Here is a 22,859-nt window from a genome sequence, read left to right on the forward strand (position 1 = left end):
TAATGGAGAATTTCCTTATCTTTAAAATACTGGGCTAGCCAACTGAAAAACATCTCCAGTCTTTATGTATGGTCCTTGAGGTACTGGCTTGGTGACATGTGGTTTGTGTCTTATTATTCTAAGTGACTAAGTAGAAGTTACCCAAACTCAAAGAGAGGATTCGAGTATAGTTTGGATCCAGTCTTAAGTGGCGGAGAGAATCTCCTAAGGTAACTTGGTCTTTCAGGCCTTGTGAAAGCCAGAGAGAAATGTGAAGTGGTAGCCTAAAGGTCATCTCCTAAAAAAACCCACCGTGGTTCGGAATTCCCAAGAAAATGACTCAATTTGCAGTAGGGAGAACTGACAGGGTAAAAGGTTGACCTGCAGGGCTTTCTCTTTCCAAAAGTTTTCAGGTATTATCTACCACTCCTTTTGAACTGCAAAGATGCCTAAAAGGTTCTCATATTATTTATTTTTCACTCATTGAAAAAGTGAAGTTGAGTATATATTTTAAATAGATATTTACCAGCACTATGTTAAATGCAGGGGATACAAAGTTGAATAAAACAGGTTGTCTGCCCTTTAGAGTTTCTAATCTGGTAAACACCTTGATTATCTGTTAATACATTAGCGATAGCAGCCAACTCTAAGCGTTAACAACAAGGTAGTCCCAGTGGTTTTTCAGGAGTATGGAAGGGAATGCTTATGGTAAATTTAGATTCTAGGAAAATAACCTTCACCTGCCTCACCATGCTGACAAAAGGTGGTATGGACTGGTGGTAGATATCCAGCAGGCAGATTAAACACCCAGTTAAAGCATCAGGGGGGCAGGGTCATAAAAAAGGAGAAACAGATGTAAAAATTGATAGTAAAATGAAATTAAAATTTATATTAAATAAATCATCTAAGCCTGGGAAACATCAGAATTTAGTTGAATATCCCTGCAAGTATCTTTTGGTTTAATTTCTTTCTTCTTTCTTTCTTTCTTTTTTTTTTTTTAATGATATGTTGAGGGAGCTGGCGATGAATGGCAGTATAGCACAATAATATTGGAGGCAGATTGCCTGGTTTTGAATCTGGCTTTGCCACTTACTAGCTGTGTGACTTTGGACTTTTAGCTTCTCTGTGCCTCAGTTCTCTCATTTGTGAATTGGGATAATGATAGTATATACTAATATAGTAAAGTATTTATAACAATTTCTGGCACCCAACAGAAATGTTGGCTATTATTATGGCCTCTAAAGGTCTTATCTGGCTGTAGCTCTGGCTTGTCACTATCTTACATGTTATGTTTGACACACTTGCTAGGAAAAGACATGCTAAATGTTTTACCTATTTTAAACTAATATTAAATATCGCCTAATCATCTTCCCTGCGAAAATTTGCACATGATTGTTTTTCCTTCCATTCTCTGACTAGGCCCGAAGGAGAACCACCACTCAAATGGAATTGCTGTATGCAGATAGCAGTGAACTAGCTTCAGACACTAGTACAGGAGATGCCTCCTTGCCTGGCCCTCTTACACCTGTTGCAGAAGGGCAAGAGATTGGAATGAATACAGAGACAAGTACTTCTGCTAGGGAAAAAGAGCTCCCTCCCCCATCTGGCTTCCCTTCTAAGATAGGCAGCATGTAAGTCTGGCCCAGCTACACTAACTTCCTTTCTTTTGGCTTTCTTTTTTTTTTTTTAAAAAATGCATGTTGCTAATTTCTTATTTCTATTTTTTAAAATTTATGTAAATAAGATCTCTAGTTTTCAAAGTAATTTCTGTTAGGTGTTGTGTCTCCTAATTTTTAGACATTCAAAATAATTTAAATGAGATGTTCTTTGTTGAATTGCTTTGTCTTATTTCTAAGTTTTAGGGTCTTTCTTAAAGATTATAATTTTTATAAAGGCTGAGTTGTGAATTACAGAAAAAATTTATTTAGAAACACCTAAACTAGATTAAAGTTATACCTATAAAACCATTATATAAAACAGAAGCTTTAAAGATTCTTAAATTTACTCTAAATTACATTATATCCTAGTTCTAAGAGCCTGGTCAAGATAGTAAACCTTTGCTGACACTTTTAAAGAAAAATACAAATGTCAGTTACAAATAATACATTTTGAATTTTCCTAATTCTTTGCCTTGAAGCACATTGCATGTCTGGGATGAGTGTACACACAAGGTATAAATATTGTATTATTAAAGATTTGAAGGAGGAAATACTACCTCTCCTCTCTATGATAATCTTAACAAAAAATGTTCCATTCAAAACAAATCTTATTTAAAATTTTTTCATTATTATCTTGAGAACAAAGATTTCCCTACACAGGCCAGTGTGTGTGTGTGTGTGTGTGTGTGTGTGTGTGTTGTTAGTTATATTAAAATTACATCAGTCATTCACTGGTAAAGATTTTTAATGGCTTTTTTCCAAACTAACTCTCACATGTGATCTAGCAGATGATCTATTGAATGAACACATCATTGCATTGGGAAATATTGCCAAAAAAATGGTTCATACTATATGACTCTGTATGTCATACTCCCCACCCTAATTTGAACATCTGTTTCCCATAACTTTTTTCATCTTATAAAGATATTTTCACTGTCTTCCATTCAGTAAGCCCATCTGCTACCTTTAGTTCCAAAATTAGTTTTAATGACAGAACTATCTTGCATGTGCTTGAGGTGACTTATGTAATTAACTATTAGATTTGCTCTTAGAGATTGCTAACCAGTATAGCTTATGGCTTCAGTGCTTTTTTTGTAAGATAACTGGAAGAATTGCTTTTGGTGAAGGTAGTGATATAGAACTGAGAACAGATTTTAGAGACTCCTATGTGTTCAGCATTTAGTCTATCAGATGAATAGAGACTTTTGGAACTTCAAGACTAAATCTATGACCTGGAATCCAGAATTCAGGTAATACCTTCCTTTTGCCCTTTTGTTTTTCATTTTAAAAATGTATCATTCATGACAGGTTGTAGAAAATGTCTTTTAGACACTGTCTCTTCACATGACTTATTATCCAAGTTTTCATAAATTAAGATGCTTGTGTAATTCTGTACAAATTTAAAAGTTGGTCATGTGCTTGGTGCAGTAACTCTTATATCCCATTACTACATGATTTCCATTGCATAAAGTAAAAGAATTTACTCAAGTGGGCCTTATGATTTAAATGATGCAGAACTTCTAAAATGTGATTTCCTCTTATTAGAAAAATCAGGCACGTGAAGTTTAATTATATTTAGTTTTCACTTTCAAATAGAAATCACTGTAAGCCCATTCTGGGGATCCTGCTTGCTAATTCCTTAGTGGTTTTTTTCCTTATTAATAAAACTAGTCAAGTATAGCAAAAAATTCAGTTTTTTCAATTAAAATTCATTACCACTGTACACAACAATCATAGTCTTAAATTATTAATTACATAGCCACTATTGAACATTTAAAGTCTATAATAAAACAAAAATATTTTTAGTACTAAAATAGATATAGCTAACTAATACTTAAATACTAGTTAAGTAAAATAATTGTAGTTTTTTGTGATTACCTGTAGTATTCTTTTGTGACTGTGTAAATATTAATTCATTAAATCTCATTGTTTCTCATATTCTGATATTCTAATATTTTTGTTCTTGCAAAACTATAAAGACAATTTTTCTTCAACTGAAGCAATTCTAATCAAACTTAAACACTTAATGTTTAAAATTAAAAAATTATTTTAGCTATTTGGCAGTATAGCATTGATGTTTACATTCAAAGATAATGGGCATGTATGTATTTGACAAAATTGCCAATTTAAAAATTAAATATATAGTTATCAAGCTCCCATTAATTAAAATAACTCATGTGATATTTTCCTGTCCTAGTTCTATTTCTTTTTTCCAAATAATCTTTCTCAAGTTCCAGTTATTAATCTATTAAATATTTAGGTTGAGTATCTGCCAAAGTTATATGTATATATTTAAAATTAGATGATTATAGAACCTTTCTCTCTCTTAGTTCCAGACAGTCATCTGTATCAGAAAAAAAGTTACCAGAGCCTTCCCCTCTAACAAGGAGAAAGGCATATGAGAAAGGGGAAAAATCAAAGGCCAAGGAACAAAAACAGTAAGTTACCCATGCTTTTTATCTACTAGATTGTATAAAATGTCTGATGCACTTAGATGCTAAAGCACAAGAGTGAAATTATTTTCCATATTCAGACTGACTCTGGGATTGTGACTGATTTGACCAATCAAGACAATCAAGTGTGCTGTTGGCTTGTATAAGTAGTCTTTCTTGGTAACACATACTTGTAAATAAATTTGAGCACTTGTCCCCATTCATATAGTCTGATTTATTTTTCAATTATTTGTGCATATCATTTTGGAGTTAATATACCTTTCAGGAGAAGTTTATTAAAACTACAATTCCAATAGTCTTCTAGAAAGTTTTGAAATTAACTTTGACTGTCATCTGATAAAACTGACATTGATTTCACCTCTTTAAAGTGGTTAACAAAAATCTAGTGTTAGAAGACGTGTGACTTGTGCCATTTTCTTGCTGTTCTTTTATGTTTAAATTGGTATTATCCTTAATTGGTTTTTTTGTTGAAATATTTTAAAAGCTATTTGTGTGTTTTGTGAGGGTTAGTTTACTTAATAGTACACAATATAATCTAATGGTCCACTTACGTGGACATTTGTAAATTGCAACACCACAACACACAGAAAGTTATAAATGGGTTAGAGCCACTGTTACCTTTCTACCCTGTGGCACACTGAGATCTCCCTCAGGTCTCCTAAGGAGCTGCATATAGCAGGTAGATCTCTGACATGTTCTTGAGTAGGAATATCAATGCTAATCTATATTTAAGTATTGGTAAAGACAATTTCTTTAACATAAAAATAATTATGAAAGAAGTTTTCATATATTTTCTGTACCCAAGTGGATGATCTTATACCATCCTCCTCCCTTGTACCAACATGCACACTCTCTACTTTGACCACTGGTTTAGCTGATGTGAATGTCATGGAAGTTGCTCTTCTAATCATCCTTGTTTCCTGTATTTAAAGATGTAATTTACCTGTTTCTACTGAATCGAATGTCTTAAGAATAAGTAGGAGATAGGGGATGGAGCAAATAAGTAATTTAAAAATAAATGAATGAATCAACTGAATAGGCAAATTCCTCTTAAACTCTCAGGGTCTCTTTCCTCATCTGTAAAGTGAACAACTTGCTCTCAACTCTAAAATTGTATCATTTTAAATTTGGCTTGCTTTATTTATACTGACTAGATTTTAGCAGACAGAACTTTTTCTTTAGTGCCATCTTGTGGCCAATGTAACAAGATTCAGTGGAAAAAAATTTTTAATTAAATTGTTCAGAGTGCATTTTATCTTATAAAAAAGGAACAGAGGAAGAAAGGAAGGAATTGTATAATGAAAAGCTTTTATTAAAAAAATGTTTCTTACAACATTTCTAACAAATCAAAGCCAATTAAAGCCACCTATTTAATGTTCTTTTTTTCTTGTAGCTCAGATTCTGGAACCTCAGAGGCTAGTCTTTCACCTCCTTCTTCCCCACCAAGCCGGCCCCGTAATGAACTGAATGTTTTTAATCGTCTTACTGTTTCTCAGGGAAACACATCAGTTCAGCAGGATAAGTAAGTCATTATGTAAAAGAGCCCCAATTATTCATTATAATATTCTGAACCTTTCAATACAGTCTGTAGAAAACATTTAGCCTTCTCTCTGTGTGGGAGATGGAGTCTGACTTGTGAACTCTTGCCATATTTCATGTGTTTTTCCAATGGGAAATGAACCATATAGACAAAATTAGAGAAATTAATTTTCCTGCTGAACATTATTCCCTGCTATAGATTTGCATTGCTATACTGAGCACTTGTCTTACCTTTTCTTCTACAAGTAAATTGGAATTGAAAAATCTTTGAGACCACTTGAAGTTAAATTTCTTGGGATTTTTCAGCTTCATTGAGCCCATAAAAGCCTCTAATCCAGACAGCCTGCATTGAAAAGAGGCAAATTATTTTACCTTTGGTGGATATAACAGCTTACAAAAGCATTGCCTTATGTGTAACATGTTGTTATCATTTGGTTGTTCTACAAATCCACCACAAAACTTGAGTAACTGTATTCTTGGGATAGAAGAGTACCTTTATGGGTGGAGGGGGTAGAACTCAGGGTGGGTTGTTGGGGAAGAGAAGTTGGAGGGGTATGGAAAATATAATTTTCATTAAATTTGAAGTGAAAAAATATTCCCACACTGAGCCAGAATCTCTCTTGCAAGAATTTCATACTAACAGTGTTGCCATAAGGTGTTTATTAACTGACTTTCTGCTTTGATTTTGAATGATAGCATTTTGGATAGTATATGTACTTGATATTCAGTATCCCACACCAGTTCTTTGTTTTCTACGCTATAATCTCCCTGTATATATCAACAATTTCTGAAATTTACAGGGTATTGTTTAAGATCTGTCTGGCATGTTTAGATCATGCTAAATGGCTCTATAGACTTAGAGAGACACGCCATCATATTGAAAGATTCTTTAATCTACTTAATTTATGGATAACATTTTTGATTAGATTTTAATATAGTTTAATCAGTTAGATTAAACTATATTAAAATTAGGTTTTAATATAGTTTAATCAGATGACATGTCCTTTCAAATGATCTAGATAGGTTTTTTTTTAAATATATTTAAAAAAAGACTCTTGAACATTGTTAAATCATACCTCTCATTTAATTGAGAAAGAGTAGAAGAACATTAAGAATGTCTTTAGGAAGTCCATTTTCACTAGCGATGATGAAGAATTACTAAATTTTGTCTCCCTTGCATTCACAGTCATAAAATTTTTCTGTTGGTCTTTTGATAATCTTGACAATCTAATTATAGTTCCATATTTTTTACTGAAATAGTTTATGAGCTACCTACCAATCATTTGACTCTGTTGTAGTCTCTATAAACTAAAACTTAGAATAACTGACTACACTTTCAAAAAACTCACCTACCTTTTTTTTTTTTTTTTTTTCGGTACGCGGGCCTCTTACTGTTGCGGCCTCTCCCGTTGCGGAGCACAGACTCCGGACGCGCAGGCTCAGCGGCCATGGCTCACGGGCCCAGCCGCTCCGCGGCATGTGGGATCTTCCCGGACCCGGGGCATGAACCCGTGTCCCCTGCATTGGCAGGCGGACTCTCAACCACTGCGCCACCAGGGAAGCCCCTCACCTACCTTTTTAATGACTTTCTTTGGGCTCCTTTTTGAGTCTAGCATATTTCACCAGCTAGAAGTAGGTCCCACACATTATTTCTGATTACATAATATGCCAGCACTCACTCTATCCTCATTCTTCCCAAGGATATTGTATAATACAAGCTAAATAGATTTTCACGATAACCAGACTTATTGTCAGTCCTGGAGGTTTCAGGTTAAGGCTGACAGGAGTGGCTCACCTGTATTTAAAATCCCAGTAAAACCTCCCAACTATTACTGAGGGACTGCCTAATCAGAAGAACTCCATGTTTTTGAGATGAATTAAAATCACAGGTTGGGGCTTCCCTGGTGGCGCAGTGGTTGAGAGTCCACCTGCCGATTCAGGGGACACGGGTTCGTGCCCCAGTCTGGGAAGATCCCACATGCCGCAGAGCGGCTGGGCCCGTGAGCCACGACCACTGAGCCTGTGCATCCGGAGCCTGTGCTCCGCAATGGGAGAGGCCGTGGCGGTGAGAGGCCCGCGTGACCCAAAGAAAAAAAAAACAACACAAAGGTTATTAAATTTTGAATGATTTGCTTTCCATGCAAACATATAATGTATTTGTGCAACTTCCACATGAGAGTCTAAATCTAAAGTAATTATCAAGAGGAATAAAGTTCATTAATGACTACTGAAACTGAAAGTTTTTTCTAGTACTAGTCAAATTAAATAGAGTCTTGGAGTGATGTATTTCACTTGCTTGATGTTGTTCCTCTTCAGGGCCTACATTTTAGAAAGTGAGGATAGATGGGTTCTGTGGATCAGTAATAGAAAGTTTTTCCCCCAAAATCTTGGTAGGAAACATAAGCACAAAATTTTAACTAATTTAGCTGTCACTGAGTTTGCTGATATCCAGTGCAAATAGAAAAGCAGGGCACTGTAAAGGAAATGTTTGCTGTATTTCTGGTATTCATACTGTTGAGTCAGTTCAATCTCAGTGTCTTTACCTTTTGACATCTGTATTCTTTTCCCTCATAATTCTAACTCTTTCACTGTAGGTCTGATGAAAGTGATTCCTCTCTGTCGGAGGTACACAGGTACTTTCTCTCTTTCCTACGTTCTGGCATTTCATTGATGTTCTAAAATGCCTTCCTAGAAACTTTAAACAAATCTCATTTTTGTTGCATTCATAACTTGTAAACCATATAAATGCACTGATGTTTTTAAACACTAATTTTAATATATTTTTGTGACCATACCTTTCAAAGTAGTGGTAAACTTTTTTATATGATAGCATTAAAATTTGTGCTATTTGTATTCTGTCTATAACCTAAAACTTTTCTTTAAAGAACTTAAGTTCTTTGAAAATTAATGTAAAGGTTTGCTCCTTAATGGGTTTTTCCACCTCAAGGCATGGGAAGTGAATAAGGTGTTTTTTCATGTTGATTTATCGATTTTAAATAAAAAGTTTATGGCAGGATTTGTGATTTTAAAAAAAGGTATACTAGGGGAAAAAAAGGATGCTATGGTACCTAAAATATAGAAAGATACAGAAAGTAAAAGAATTTTTAAAACATAATAAATCGTCTTAACTGGTAGATGCTGTTTTTCAAATAACAATGTGGCATTTTTTTCATGTTTATGGGTTTTTTGGACCCCTAATTTCTCTTTTTTCCTTTCATTTCCTCTTCCCACTAATCAGTTTGTCTCCTCTCTCTTTGCACTTCTTTCCCATGTGGCCATTTTCCTGATCATCAGTAGATCCTCCAGAAGGTAGGCAGGGGAAGGGAGAGGAAATTAATCTTATTCACAGTATTACAAGACTTTACTGGTTTTTGCATGGATCAGAAATAAGCATTTTTCCCCTTCACATCAGATCTGTTGTATAAGTTTGCAATATTTAAACTTAACTTAAACTATTTTAAAGTTGATTTATATACTTCAGAATGTGGATAGATTAATTTTAATAGAGAAAGAAATACCATGGGTTTATGTTTCCAATTTCTGTACTTTTTCTATTACCTTTTGTATAAGGTAATCTCTATAAAATATTAACTCTAACATTCTGAATATTTGAGAGTATCTTTCAGTATCTAATAAATATGATGCTATATTTAATGTTGAAATTATTTTTCTTCAGAAATCTGAATAAATAAAACACATAAGAATGAAAAAGAGACATCCTGGTCTCTAGGGCTATGCCATACATAAGTTACTGGAGGCAAATATTCACTTTTGTAATATTACAACCTTTGACATGACAGAATTGTGTTGCACATTATATCATCAGGAAACATTAATAGATTCTTAGGATAAAGATAGTAATCTGAAGGAAGGAACTCTTTTGGAGACATAGTGCTAAATAACCAAGTGCTAAATAACCAAGGGTACTGTTTAGCTTTTTTCTTAGGATGATTTGTGTCATTAAATGCAGATCAAAACAGCTCTTAGGTTATTAACATTAATTCTTTTCTTTATAATCAGCTTGTTAGAATATACATACATATATATTTAATGTTTTAGAAGAGCAACAATTGACTATGCATTAGGTCATAACTTTTCAACATTTGAAGCAATAGTTATAATTTGATGGCTTCAGTTCATAGCTATAAACCCCACATAATATTGATAGGATTTCAAAATGACAGTTTTAGACTTTTGAGGAGGTTTTGCTACCATTTCAGTTTTAATCTGGTTAAGTTCTTACATTGCCAACAAGTTACTGAGCATTAATTTCAAGAATCTCAAATTGATGTGTGAATGCAAATAATACTTTGGATTTTGTAATTATACACCCATGTGGTAACAATTCCTGGTCTTATTTCTGGTAATGGGGAACTCCCTTCACTTTTTGAAATCATTATAACTAAACCCCAAAAATAAAGTTTATTTTTTTAAATCCTAAGCCTAATTTACCTCCTTTAAATTTTTATTCATTGGTCTGTCATCAGCCCTCTTGAGCTATGCTAGATTTAATCCAGTATACCTTTTTTGTGTGTATGTGCCAGCTCTTTAAATATTCAGCTATTTAACTGTGCTTTTGTATGCTCTCTCCGATGAAGGTTCTCTTATCAGCTCAATAGTTTTAGATTCATCTGTTCCTAATATGATATAGTCTGCAGATCCTTCTTTCTGCTTCCACTGTTTTGGAAAATCTCTGATTTTTCAAAGCTGTTTTTAAAATGTGGCAACTGGAACTCAGCCTCATTCCAGATGTGGCCTTGGCAGAATATAGTAGCTCTATTGCTTTCTTTCTCCTGAAATACTTACTTGCACAAGTCATTGAAAGTGTTGGTAGAAGAATCATAAATTGTTGATCCATTGATCTTGTATTCAATAAACAAATTTCTTTAGCTTTTAAAATCTAATTAAGCTCCTTTCCTACTTGGAGCATTCTGTTCTATCTTCAACTTAAATTTTATGCTTAAATTTTATCCAATGAATATTTTAGTGCTAAGTACTTACTTAAATGGATTTTTTTCGGTAATTTTTCTAGACAATACAGCTCTTTAATATATCAATTTAATAAACATGCCATATCTGTCTTGAGTTCTGGGGAAAGACTGACTAGATATTGAAGATCTTTTTCCAGACTGAGAGGAACATTGACTCTTTAGGGGTGACTCTTCAGCCACTGTTGGAACTACCTTACTACAACAGTTTCATACTTACCCACCATGTCCATAGGGATATCATTTGAAAAGCTTTTTGTATGGACCTTATTGGAATCAACATATATTGTGAATATGACATTCCCCTAATTTCCTGCCTATTAATTCTACAAGGACCTTCCCCTGTGAGATGTTATCTCTTACTGATGAGCATTTAAGTGTTTGTAATGATTTGTTTAATATTTTCCTCTATGAGACTCAACAAGAAGTTTTACTCATCTGTAATTTCTGAAATCCACTTTTTTTCCTCCTTTCTGGAAAATTGGGTCTACATGTTTTATCCCCTTTATTGATCCTCTTAGTATACCAACAATGATTTTGCCTCTGCAATGGTATATACTTTCACAACCCTGTGATCTAATGATTTAAAAACAGAAATACTTGAACTCACTGAATAACTCTTCATTGTCAGATCTAATGTATCTTGGGCTTACATTTCTTCTTAATTATTTCTGTCCCTCATATCTTAAAGGTTGTTCTCCTTCATCAGGAAGATGGAAACAGACAGCTTTGTTTTATTGCTGAATCTGTCCTAACATTATGCCATCTGTCTTATATAATGGACATATTTCAACATAATTTTTCTTCCTGCTCTGAGAAAAGATACATCCAACTTATATATTTATCATTTCTTAATTCACTCTCATTTTTAGTCTTCCCAATACAATTATTTCAGTTCAGATCCTGTCTTAACCTCCTTTGGGATAGGGACAGTGTTTTGATAAATTTTATATTTTCATAGTTCATAGTCCAGTGGCATAAAGCAGAAATTCCAGAAATATTAAAATTATGAGAAATCTCCCAAAAGAGCATCAATATTTTTAAAAATCTTACTCTTTTTTAAAAATCGTCTTTGAGATTGTTAGAGTTTTAAAAGTTTTTGTTATTTTTGAGCCATTCTCCCTTTAGAATTTCAGGCTATGCAATCATTCTTGTATTTATTCAAATTTGTTTGAAATTTGCTTCCTTAGTATTTTAGGTGGTATGTATTATACTTTCTCTAGAATGTCTTTTTTGACATAGAGTCTCATTCCAGGTTGATAGTCACATCTTCCAGTTATCCATCATTTATGCTTTCTCATTTTTCATAATTCACTATATTTGAAGAACTCCCAATATTACTTCATTAAATTTTGAAGAGATGAAATTGTTAATAAAAAAATCCAATTTATCATGACTTTGCTGTTTGCAGAATGCACCTGCTAGCTGATGCCTAATTAGTTGATGCACTCCAACACTACTATTATAATTTCACACTTTGTCTCTGTCGTTTTGCTTAAAAAAGAGGCAAGGGAGCAATCTGGATTTTATTACAATACTAATTATTTAGAAAGACTTCTTAAAGCCAAAGAAAAAAATAAAAAGTAGTTTCATGATATAGCTACTAAAGTAAATCTTATTTTTTTCCCCCACCTCAGGGGCATAATCAACCCATTTCCAGCTTTGAAAGGAATCAGAGCTTCTCCACTTCAGTGTATTCACATAGCTGAAGGGCATACAAAAGCTGTGCTCTGTGTGGATTCTACTGATGATCTTCTCTTCACTGGATCAAAAGGTGCTAGTAGTTGTGCCATGTGGATATTTAACATATTTTTTTTAATGATTACATTTTAACAGTTTTTAAAAATGTCAAACTGCTTAAGACACATAAGAATCTGAGAGATAATCTCATTCAACTCCTGAATTACATAAAATATAAAACCATTGCATAGTTGGGAAGAAAGTAAAACTTGTGTTGATGTTATATGAATAGAATGGTGAGGGAATACATCTCCTTTTGGTAATTGAGCACCTAATACATACAAAGCACTGAGCTTAGTAATGCAGGCTATATAAAAATCTACAAAAGGCCATTACAGTGTACAGTGTGGTAAAGAGAATAAGATGGGTAGCAACCACCATTTCTTGAGCACTTACTCTATGTCAGAGACTATGCAAATTTTATCTCATTTAATTCTCACAATAAACCCAATGAAATACATGTTGCATCCTAATTTTACAGATGAAGAAGCTGAAGATTCAAGAAATTAAATAATTTTCCCAGATAAACTTAACTAGTAAGTGAAAGAGCCAGGATTAGAAACCTAGGTCTACTCATCTCCAGACCTGCACTCTTAACCCCTTTGGTGAAATTGCAGGCAACTAGAAATTAACTGTAAATGATTTGAAGAGTTATAGACAAAGAGTTTCGGGGTTTCAGAAAAGGGAGAGATTATGCTAAATTGTGAAAAATAAGGAAGGCTTTGATAAGGAGGCATTTAGGATGAACCTTACAGGATTGTTTGGATTTGACAGGTAAGAACGGACAACCAAGATTAGAGAACAGTGTAAGCAGAGACTTGGAGGTAGAAGTGGGTTTGGAAACTAAATTCAGTTGGATTGAAAAGTAGAGTATATTTAGGGGCAGTGGTGGACAGTGAGGTTAGAAAAGTGAGAAGGAAGCATGTACAGGAATTTGGGAAGCTAGTCAAAGCTTTTTAGCATTTAGGGATGTTACAAGGTGAGGGGAAAGTCTAGCTAGAACTTGTGAATTGTGAATAATGGCAAGTAATTCCCCAATTTAAAAAATTTGCTCTGTAAAAGAATTTTCTAATGATTCAAATTAAATTTATTAGTCCAGGATAATTAGATATTTAGCATGTAAAAAAAATAGAATAGTTTTATGATTATGTTTTTGGGTCAAAAATGAAATCAATCAGTGACTCCTGGAAAAGAAAGGTGTGTGTATTCCTACATGTGGAGTGTGGTGAGTACGTAAAAGAGTGATCAAAGCAAAATGTCTCAAAGAGGCTGATTTGGGATTGCCATTTTAAATTCAGGAGCAATTTGAAACAAGATTCTCTTGATATGTGTATTTCAAAATTTTGTATAATTATTTTTTAATACCACATAATGCATACACCAGATATCCAGGCTTTCATCTACTCCTTTATACCTACTTTGCCCTTCAACCTGCTGAAAAGTGTCAAGGATAGAGTTAGGATGCCTGCTGCAAGTTAATTAAATAATTACTGTTTTCTTATCTCATTTTTTTTCTCATAGAAGAGAAATTGTTATTGTTAAGAGAATCTAATTTAGCTCATATTGACAGTATTTCCTCTTTTTTATTTGTTTGTTTTTAGATCGTACTTGTAAAGTATGGAATCTGGTGACTGGGCAGGAGATAATGTCACTGGGAGGTCATCACAACAATGTAGTATCTGTAAAATACTGTAATTATACAAGTTTGGTCTTCACTGTGTCAACATCTTATATTAAGGTGTGGGATATCAGAGATTCAGCAAAGTGCATTCGAACGCTAACGTAAGTAACTTAAAGACAAACAGCATAAGGGGCAAATAGTTCTTGTTTACAAAATGTAAGAAAAGATAGACCTATTTATGCATTTTTGTTTATTTATACCTATCCACTTGCAGAGATTATGAAAGTGTTTATAATAACACAGATAAAATAAGGTGAAAAAAAAACTATTGAGAAAATAAAATACAATAGCTCAATATTAAACAGGAAAGGAGAAGTCATATTTGATCTGTGACTAAATACACATTTCATATTTCCTCCCTCCCAAATAACTAAGGAATTAAATTTTCATAGTATTCGTTAATTGATGTAGTTAAATGATTTACATTACTTGCTTCAAATGAGTACCACTATTTAGAAAATGGCTGAAATCACCATTATAGACTGTTAAGAAGTACCTGCAAAATTTAATTAGCATGTATTGAATGATACATGCTAATTAATTGAGGAGTTTTTTTAAGACTTACACTGCTTTGGTGCTAGCCTATATTTCATAACTGTAGGTTATGTTGGACAATTGGAGGATGAATTTGTTTTCTACGTCTGTTATATGTATGTCTTTAAAATATAGAGCAAATAGTGATCCTTTTTGCCATAAGATTGATGAACTGTTTTACATAATTAAAATTAAGGTGAACTCTGTTGGTTTAAATAAGAGAAGGGAGCATAGGAATGGTTAATTTTTACTAATTTGTAGAGTGAGGATTATTAATATTTAAGTGCTATTCTATATTTTGAGAATTACTAATTATTTACTGTACTGAATACAGGTCTCTTGTGGAAAATTTTGTAGAAAAAAAACACTGTATCTTATGTTAGAAATTTACCAATCCAGTTGACTCATTAAAATCAAAATCAAATTTGAAAAGATTGATTATAACTTGGTATTTTAGAAGTTTGCTAATAAAATGTTTCAAAATTTAAAAATATACTTACCATTTAGAATTTAGCTGAGGAAATAGAAATAAATCATATTTAAGTCTTTCGCATATAGTAAGTAATCCTTATATGATTGGGTTAAAATAAACAAAAACTGAAAATAAAAAGTCCTTAGTGTCTTTAATTCATAAGGGCAAATCTTATATATGAAAAGAATACTGGTAGGCTTGTTCCTCAGGGAACTTCTGGAAACTGCAGGAAAATGAATTAATTTTGTGACACCGTATCATTTGTTGAGTTTTTGTCTTTGTCATCTAATCTTTTCTGAATCATATTTAAGTCATCCCTAACAGGGCCCAGAATTCCTAGTGTTATAATAACTTGCAAATTATGAGTTTTAAGCCATGTCATCTTGTTTTCTTCATTCATTTATCTATCAAAATGTTTATTTATTAGTGTGTATGAGGTGCTGTGCTAGGCACAGTGCATACAATGACCAAAGAACACAGATCTTCTTGTTGTCTACAGCCAGTTTCCTAGGAATATAAGGAATTCTAAGACTAACTCTTGTCCAGAAATGTGACTTATTTTGCTTTACTTTGTCTCTGTTAAGGTCTTCAGGTCAAGTTACTCTTGGAGATGCTTGTTCTGCCACCACCAGCCGGACAGTTACTATTCCTTCTGGGGAAAACCAAGTCAATCAAATTGCACTGAACCCAACTGGCACCTTCCTCTATGCAGCTTCTGGAAATGCTGTCAGAATGTGGGATCTTAAAAGGTAGAATTTTAAAGAAAATGTACTTCCTGTATATGGCAAATGCAATTTTCACACATCAATAGCATTAGTGTGTGTGAAATCTAATTTGTATAACCCCAGAAGTTAATATAAAAACCTAGACTTTTCTGTTTGATTCAGCACCGCTGAACATCTATGTCCTCGTTAGCAAACTCACAATTTTCCTTTCTTTTAATCTCCATTGCTGGGAAAAAAATATATGAAGGAAAATAGCCTTTCTTAATATTTGTCTATAAGTTGTGGTGTTTACCAGGAAGAGAACAAGATTCTCATGCTAGTTGCATCAGTACCTTTGAAAGAATTATTTTTTGTAACATCACTTATGCATCATTATCTCAAAATTTTCAGTTTACAAACCATATTACTTTAAGCGTAAATCTTCACAGGATTTTTATAAATATAGAATTGTATATATATATATATATACACATATATATGATGAAGTATTAAGAAGATGAAGTGAGTACAAAGAGAAAAATGATAAATTGAAATATAAGGCATTACATCTTTGATTTGATTTCTTTTTGCCGTGAAGTATGAGCTTTTATCCTTCATTTGAGTGTTTATTTTAGCTTCTTTTCTAGTTCTTAAAAATTTGGCAGCAAGGGAATATTTATTTATTAGTTAATAGATGTTTATTCAATATCAATTATGGCAAGCACTATACCAACACTTGTGGTAGGTACTGGGGATAAAGACTAAGCAAGACAAATTTGGTGTCCATCTTCTTAGAACTCATCTTGTAATGGAGGATAAAGGCCATTAAAAGGCAATTACAAGATTCTGAGTAAAGTTGTAATTCAGGTAATATAGGTAATTCAGTTAATAATCCCATCTAGAAGGGCTTTGTCAGTAGTAAATCAAAGGGAAATTTATTTTAGAAATTCTGAGGAAAATTGGTTATAACTTGTAACATTTTAATGCATGACTGAGAAAGTATTATAAGCATAATTTATAGATAAATAAATGAGAGAGAAAGAGAAATAAGAAACACAGTCCTGAGAACTGTTTTAGAAAAAAGAAGTAGAAAATTGAAAACAGTGCTTGTTTAAGAAAATTAGGAACGAGATGAGGACTGGGTTTATTCTTGAAGATATTAAACTTCATTTGTAGTTGTAGTACCATGAAGGAAGATACTCAAAGTCATGACATGAGGCAGAAAAGATACCAGCTTTTGAAAATCTTTACATTCTTTTCTGCTGAAAAGTTAGATCCTTTTTCAAGCTGCTTGATTTCAGCAACATGATTAAATACAGATTCATCTTAACAAAGTAACTAAGAAAAGAGTTACAAGAAATAATAATATTCTAGAGGGCAAATACATCTCTGTATTCCAGCAGCTTGATTTGAGGTAGGACTATGAAACAAAGGTTCATTGTCACCCCCTGACAATGGGCATCACATGTTTTTCTACCAGTCAGATATATTCCTGGTCATTTTCATGTCTTTGTAATAATTGATGAAATGGACTACCTATTTTCTCACATACGTGTATATACACATGTGTGTATACATGTATGTGTATATATGATGGGTGTACATATATGTGTATATGTGAGAATATATGTTAGTGTAGTAAAATAATTTTACTTTCTTCATATTGTTATTTTCTAGTTATATCAGTGACATAGTTGTTTTAATCAAATTTCAAATTGGGCCTAATAACATCAATCATATGTCTATATCATGTTGAGAATTTAACAGATTAAGGTTTACCTGGACTTAGGTTAGAGTTAAAATTAGCCTATAGCAAGTTTTTGGAGTTTTGATTTTTTTTTTTTTTAACTACCTGAATGATATTAATTGCTTTGCAATAACTTATTTAGGACTTCTCACACTTCCATCAGAGAATTGATTACTTTGGCCATTATTTTTACTCTTAATTTGAACAGAGTTGCATAGAGGTGGAGTTAAATCAAAAAGAACAGTTTTAGCAAAGACTGTTGATTATTTTTGCTGAGGCTTAGGCTCAACATGCTAAGAAATATTTTCAAACAAAATTATTTTTCTCTCTTTTTAAAGGTTTCAGTCCACAGGAAAGTTAACGGGACACCTAGGCCCTGTTATGTGTCTTACTGTAGATCAGATTTCTAGTGGACAAGATTTAATCATCACTGGCTCCAAGGATCATTATATCAAAGTGTGTATAATAAAGTTGTTTAATTACATTCTCCTATTAAATGATAGATTAGAAGTATTGAGATGCACCTGGGACCCTTTTCTCTAAATCAGTTTTCTTTTTTCTCATTTCTAACCTTTGCTTTTTCTTCCTGATCTTTTCCTCACTGGTTGTGTTGTCTTATTATTTAAACATGTATTCTCACTTTTCATAGAAGATAGGTTGGGAGGGATTTTAAAGATTTTTTTGGCTCAGTCATCCAACTAATACTTAAGTCTCATCATCACCACCTTTAATGCTGAACATGTTATGGTCTTCATATTTTATGCAAGTAGCAGATAAGATGAGGAGAGAAGCATAGTTTGATTCTGGAGATGTTAAATTTGAGATGCTAATAGAGAACCTTCTCATGTAGTCCAGTAGGCCATTTGAAAGGCAAGTCCAGAGCTCAAGATAAGTTATGACTAGACATGTATGTTTTGGAGCTGTTCAAATAGAAGCAGATGGTTAAGGAGTTAGAGTAGTTGACATGGCCAAAGGAGAAGGGTTGACATGACTCAGCCTTGGGGAATCCTATAAGAACCAATGGGAATAAAAAAGAGGAAACAGTAATAAAGAGAGATAGGAAGAGTATAAGTACTATTTTTTAGAAACTTTGATTAAGAGATGAGAAATCGGTTAGTGACTTGACAATAGAATGGTTAAGGTGAGAGGATTTTATATTTGGTAGACTTGAGCATGTTTATATGCTCAGGAAATGGGCTCAGTGGAGAGGGAAAGTGTGAAGAGTGAAGTGGTAGCAATTGGTGAATCAGATCAAAGATGTCAACCTTGGGAAAAAGTAGGTACACTTTAGCATCTGAAAAGAAGGGAAGGGTAAGAGAATGTTTGAGAATAAAAGAAAACTTTTGTAACTGGGAGGATGGTCCAGAAAGTTTATTTTTGGTCATACTAACCTTTTTAGGAAATCACTAGTTCAACAGTTAAGAGAGATGAGAGCAACTGAGGGGAGTGAAAGGTTTTGAATAGCAGCTTTGGAGAATTTAAGATGACCACCAAGATTGCAGAGCTACCTAATAGTGTTTAAATAACAATTATATCATTTATTTGAATTTCAACTGGATTGATATGTAGCATTTTTATTATTTAACATATCATTTGTACACTCACACATGAGAACATTGGTTGCCTTTCTTAAGAGCTTACAGACATTTAAACATGTGACATGTAAGCAAGAGTAGTGTGAAGATAGGGCTCAGGTTCATCTTGAGTCATTCATAGCAGGTTATTTTAGTTACCTTAGTAAAATAAAACAAATCATATCTGGTTAATATACGTGTGTGTGTTTCTATGAATGAATGCATATAGGTGCTTATTTGTAAGATAAATAGGATGACTGCTTCCTTTCTGCTTTTATTTAGATGTTTGATGTAACTGAAGGAGCTCTTGGAGCTGTGAGTCCCACCCACAATTTCGAGCCCCCTCATTATGATGGCATTGAAGCATTAACCATACAAGGGGATAACCTATTTAGTGGTTCCAGAGATAATGGAATCAAGAAATGGGATTTAGCTCAAAAAGACCTTCTACAGGTAATGCAAAACCTTTTCATGGGATGGAGTGGGTATTTCAAAGTCACCAGTATTCTATATAAGAACGCGAAGAGCCTCTATGTAGATTTTCATTGTTTAGGGATGGTATCAAACAGGGCTTCCTCCTAAAGAGTGTTTCATCATCACCCACCAGAGTTACTAATTATGAAAAGGGCAGCATTCAACATTTAATGATATCTCCTAAATAAAAGGGGAATAGACTCTGATAAGTGTTGGAAGATCTAGGATTGCACCATGCTTGTGTTTACTAAATGAAATCAGTCTTGGAGTAAAGCAGTCAGTTTCTCATTTTGTTTTTGTTTTTTTGTTTTATGTACACATATTCCAAAGAGTACCAAGTTTCACTAAGGTCAAAGCAGTCTAAATGATTCCTCATCTCATTTTCATACATTCAACAGTGGTGGTTCTCTCATTTCCTATAGAATGATAGTTGGATTGAAGTGTTCTGTCAATACAATCAAACATTGGTGGCTTTTCCTAATTCCGAGAGGAAGAAGTTAGTTAACAGATAAAATTGTACTCAATTTCAGGCTTTTCCTTATAAATGTATGCGTGTGTATGTATTGCAATTACTCCTACTTTCCTGCTTACTACCAGATGAAAACAAAATGAACAAGTAGCATGAACGTTAATAAAAAAAACCTGGCAACAGATGCATATATTGCACTCAAAAGCTTTTCTTTTATAGATATACATTCTTGGATGTGACTTTTATGTTATGTATATAAATATATTTATGCATAAAATATGCTATATAGTCTGAGCTTATAATGATTGTTTACTCATTGTGAAATATATAGGTTAGCTCCAGCCTTCAACAAAAAGCTTTAGGCATCTATGTTCTCTTCCAAAATTTAAGGCAGTGATTTTATGAGACAATCCTTATAGTCTACACACCAGGTTGTAGTTTTCAAACTAGTTGCGTGAGATACATTTTGGAGAAAGGTGAAATAGTTACTCCTTTGAAGAGAAAGTGATGTTTGAAAAATTCTGTATACTTTCCAGGTATTTTAGATTCTATAGATTTTTCTTTTTTAACATTCTAGGCCTTTAATACTGATAACACTGATGATAACTAGTGAGGCAAATTTAGGAGCAAATTACAGATTTATTTCTTTAAATCATGAAGAGTGACTTTATAGAAAATGATTTTTATGGTTTCCAGGCCAATTCAGTGTTCCAAATTTTGAATTTCGTCAATAAAAACTTTTGTAACTTATTTTGGTATGAAAATGTCAGTTTGGACTACTTCCCTTAAACTGCTGATTTTTCTTTTTTTTCTCAGCAAGTTCCAAATGCACATAAGGATTGGGTCTGTGCCCTTGGAGTGATGCCAGGCCACCCAATTTTGCTCAGTGGCTGCAGAGGGGGCATTCTGAAACTCTGGAACATAGATACCTTTGTGCCAGTTGGAGAGATGAAAGGTCATGAGAGTCCTATCAATGCCATATGTGTTAATTCCACCCACATTTTTACTGCAGCTGAGTAAGTTTCTGCTATGTGATCTTTCTCTATATTGTTTACTTGTATTCAGATTTAATAAATCCTGTAAGTTGTAAATATCTGGAAATGTAGAATATATGAATCCTTTTATTACAGTTATTCTAATGTCTATTTATGATGTCTCATTTATATTTTCTGAAAAACACTGTGGGCACTGAGTTTGGGCTCCCCTGGTTACATGGTAATAGTGTTACTCCTGTATCGGCTCTCTGGTTAGACTAAGAAGTCTTCTGCCAGATCTTCCCCTGGTGATTTTAATTTTTAAAAAATCATTCATAAGTGACTAGTTTCTAAAAGTTTTTTTCCAGAAAGGCAACAAACTTGTCATTCTTCACATTTAGACCATTTCATTTAAAAAAAAAACTTTGTGCATCTTCTACCTCCTTTAAAGTTTAAGTACATAGTAATAATATCTACTTCCCTCTTAAGATGGCTGGATTGATTAATTTATTTGCTCATTTGCTTATTCATGATGAATCTCCTATGTGCCAGGCACTGTTCCAGACCCTTGGGAATAGAGAAGTGAACAAAATAGATACAAACCGTAGTTTCATTCTAAGGAGGAGAAAAGAAAATAAATAAGTAAAATATGTTACATGGTGAGAGGTGCTATGGAGAAAAATAAAGCAGGGAAGGGGGATGAGAGCATCACTGGGGGGCAGGGGTTACACAATAGAGTGATCAGTGAAGGCCTTACTGAAAAAGTGACATTTAAGAAGATGTTTGAAGGAGGTGTAGAGATGTGACCATAAAAATGACATAATATGTATATAAGTACCTTAAAAAGGAAAGCGTATATACTAACTGTAATGTGAGGTGTTCATCTCAATCAAATAAAATGTAATTTCTCATGAATATCTTGAAAATCTCCCTATGTCATTTGTGTACCAATTATCTTACTTAATTTGACCGACTGCTTGATTTGTCTGTCCTAAATGCACGATTACCCTGATTTTATTTTGAAACCTCTGCTATATTTCTCTGGTGTCTCTTATTATTTGTGCTGTTTCCATTGAATCCCTCTTCTAATTTAGATTTACTTTCTCTCATCTCTAAAGTACATCAAAGCCAATTTCTTTTGTGTTTTTCTAAGTGTTTACCTTTGGTGCTTCATTGATGCTATTTCCAAGATGCATTACTTTCTTAAGAGTCATCACTTTTATTTGTTCCCTTGGAAATTTGTTTTGTCCTTGACAATTTATGGGAAATAAATTAATATCCCTCAAAGCTGTGGGACACACAAGATAAGACTATAAAAGTATTATGTATCACTGAGGTCTGGTCAATGAGGTATGATATAATACTTTTCTTCCATGATACAGTTTTATTTTTGAAGAATTGAAATTTTTCTCAGTTTACCCATGGAGCATCAGATGCAGATGTATTTACCATGTAACATAAAATCAGGAAAATCGCCAATAAAATCAGAAGGCCTATTTTCAAATTAGTGTTACTTATTTGTTATCTATCAAGTGTTTGTATAGGGCTTAGTATATCTACCAGGCATTGTCCTGAGTGTTTTCAGGCTTTTACTCATTTAGTCTTCATAAGAACTTTAGAAGGTGAGTATTATTATAATCCCTATTTTATAGGTGGGACTTCATGATTCAAAGTCCTTGTATAAGTAATTCTATCATATCTGATTTCTGGATCTGTTGTCACTGATTGATTTTTCTTATGATTATGGGTCTTATTTTTTCTGCTTTTATGTCAAGTAACATTTTATTGAATGTTGAACATTAATTATAGTATTGTGTTTTGAGTATCTGGATTTTGTTGTATTCCTTTAAAGAGTATTGGGCTTTGTTTGTCA

The 22,859-nt window shown here is 33.3% G+C and overlaps 1 protein-coding gene across 2 annotated transcripts in view; it reads left to right on the forward strand.

The window, feature by feature from the left end:
• Positions 1-22,859, forward strand: part of KIF21A (kinesin family member 21A) — a 159,586-nt gene that overhangs the window by 132,558 nt on the left and 4,169 nt on the right. The window contains exons 25-35 of one of the 2 annotated variants that reach the window (XM_065887231.1): positions 1,399-1,610; positions 3,968-4,075; positions 5,484-5,612; positions 8,224-8,262; positions 8,927-8,938; positions 12,255-12,391; positions 13,959-14,139; positions 15,629-15,793; positions 17,834-17,951; positions 19,352-19,522; positions 20,829-21,028. In XM_065887231.1, coding sequence (XP_065743303.1) covers positions 1,399-1,610; positions 3,968-4,075; positions 5,484-5,612; positions 8,224-8,262; positions 8,927-8,938; positions 12,255-12,391; positions 13,959-14,139; positions 15,629-15,793; positions 17,834-17,951; positions 19,352-19,522; positions 20,829-21,028 — 1,472 coding nt within the window. Of the gene's footprint in view, positions 1-1,398; positions 1,611-3,967; positions 4,076-5,483; positions 5,613-8,223; positions 8,263-8,923; positions 8,939-12,254; positions 12,392-13,958; positions 14,140-15,628; positions 15,794-17,833; positions 17,952-19,351; positions 19,523-20,828; positions 21,029-22,859 lie in introns of both variants that reach the window. The other variant, XM_065887230.1, reaches the window with a different exon arrangement.

This window comes from Phocoena phocoena, chromosome 11, assembly GCF_963924675.1.
Source record: "Phocoena phocoena chromosome 11, mPhoPho1.1, whole genome shotgun sequence".
NCBI lineage: Eukaryota > Metazoa > Chordata > Mammalia > Artiodactyla > Phocoenidae > Phocoena > Phocoena phocoena.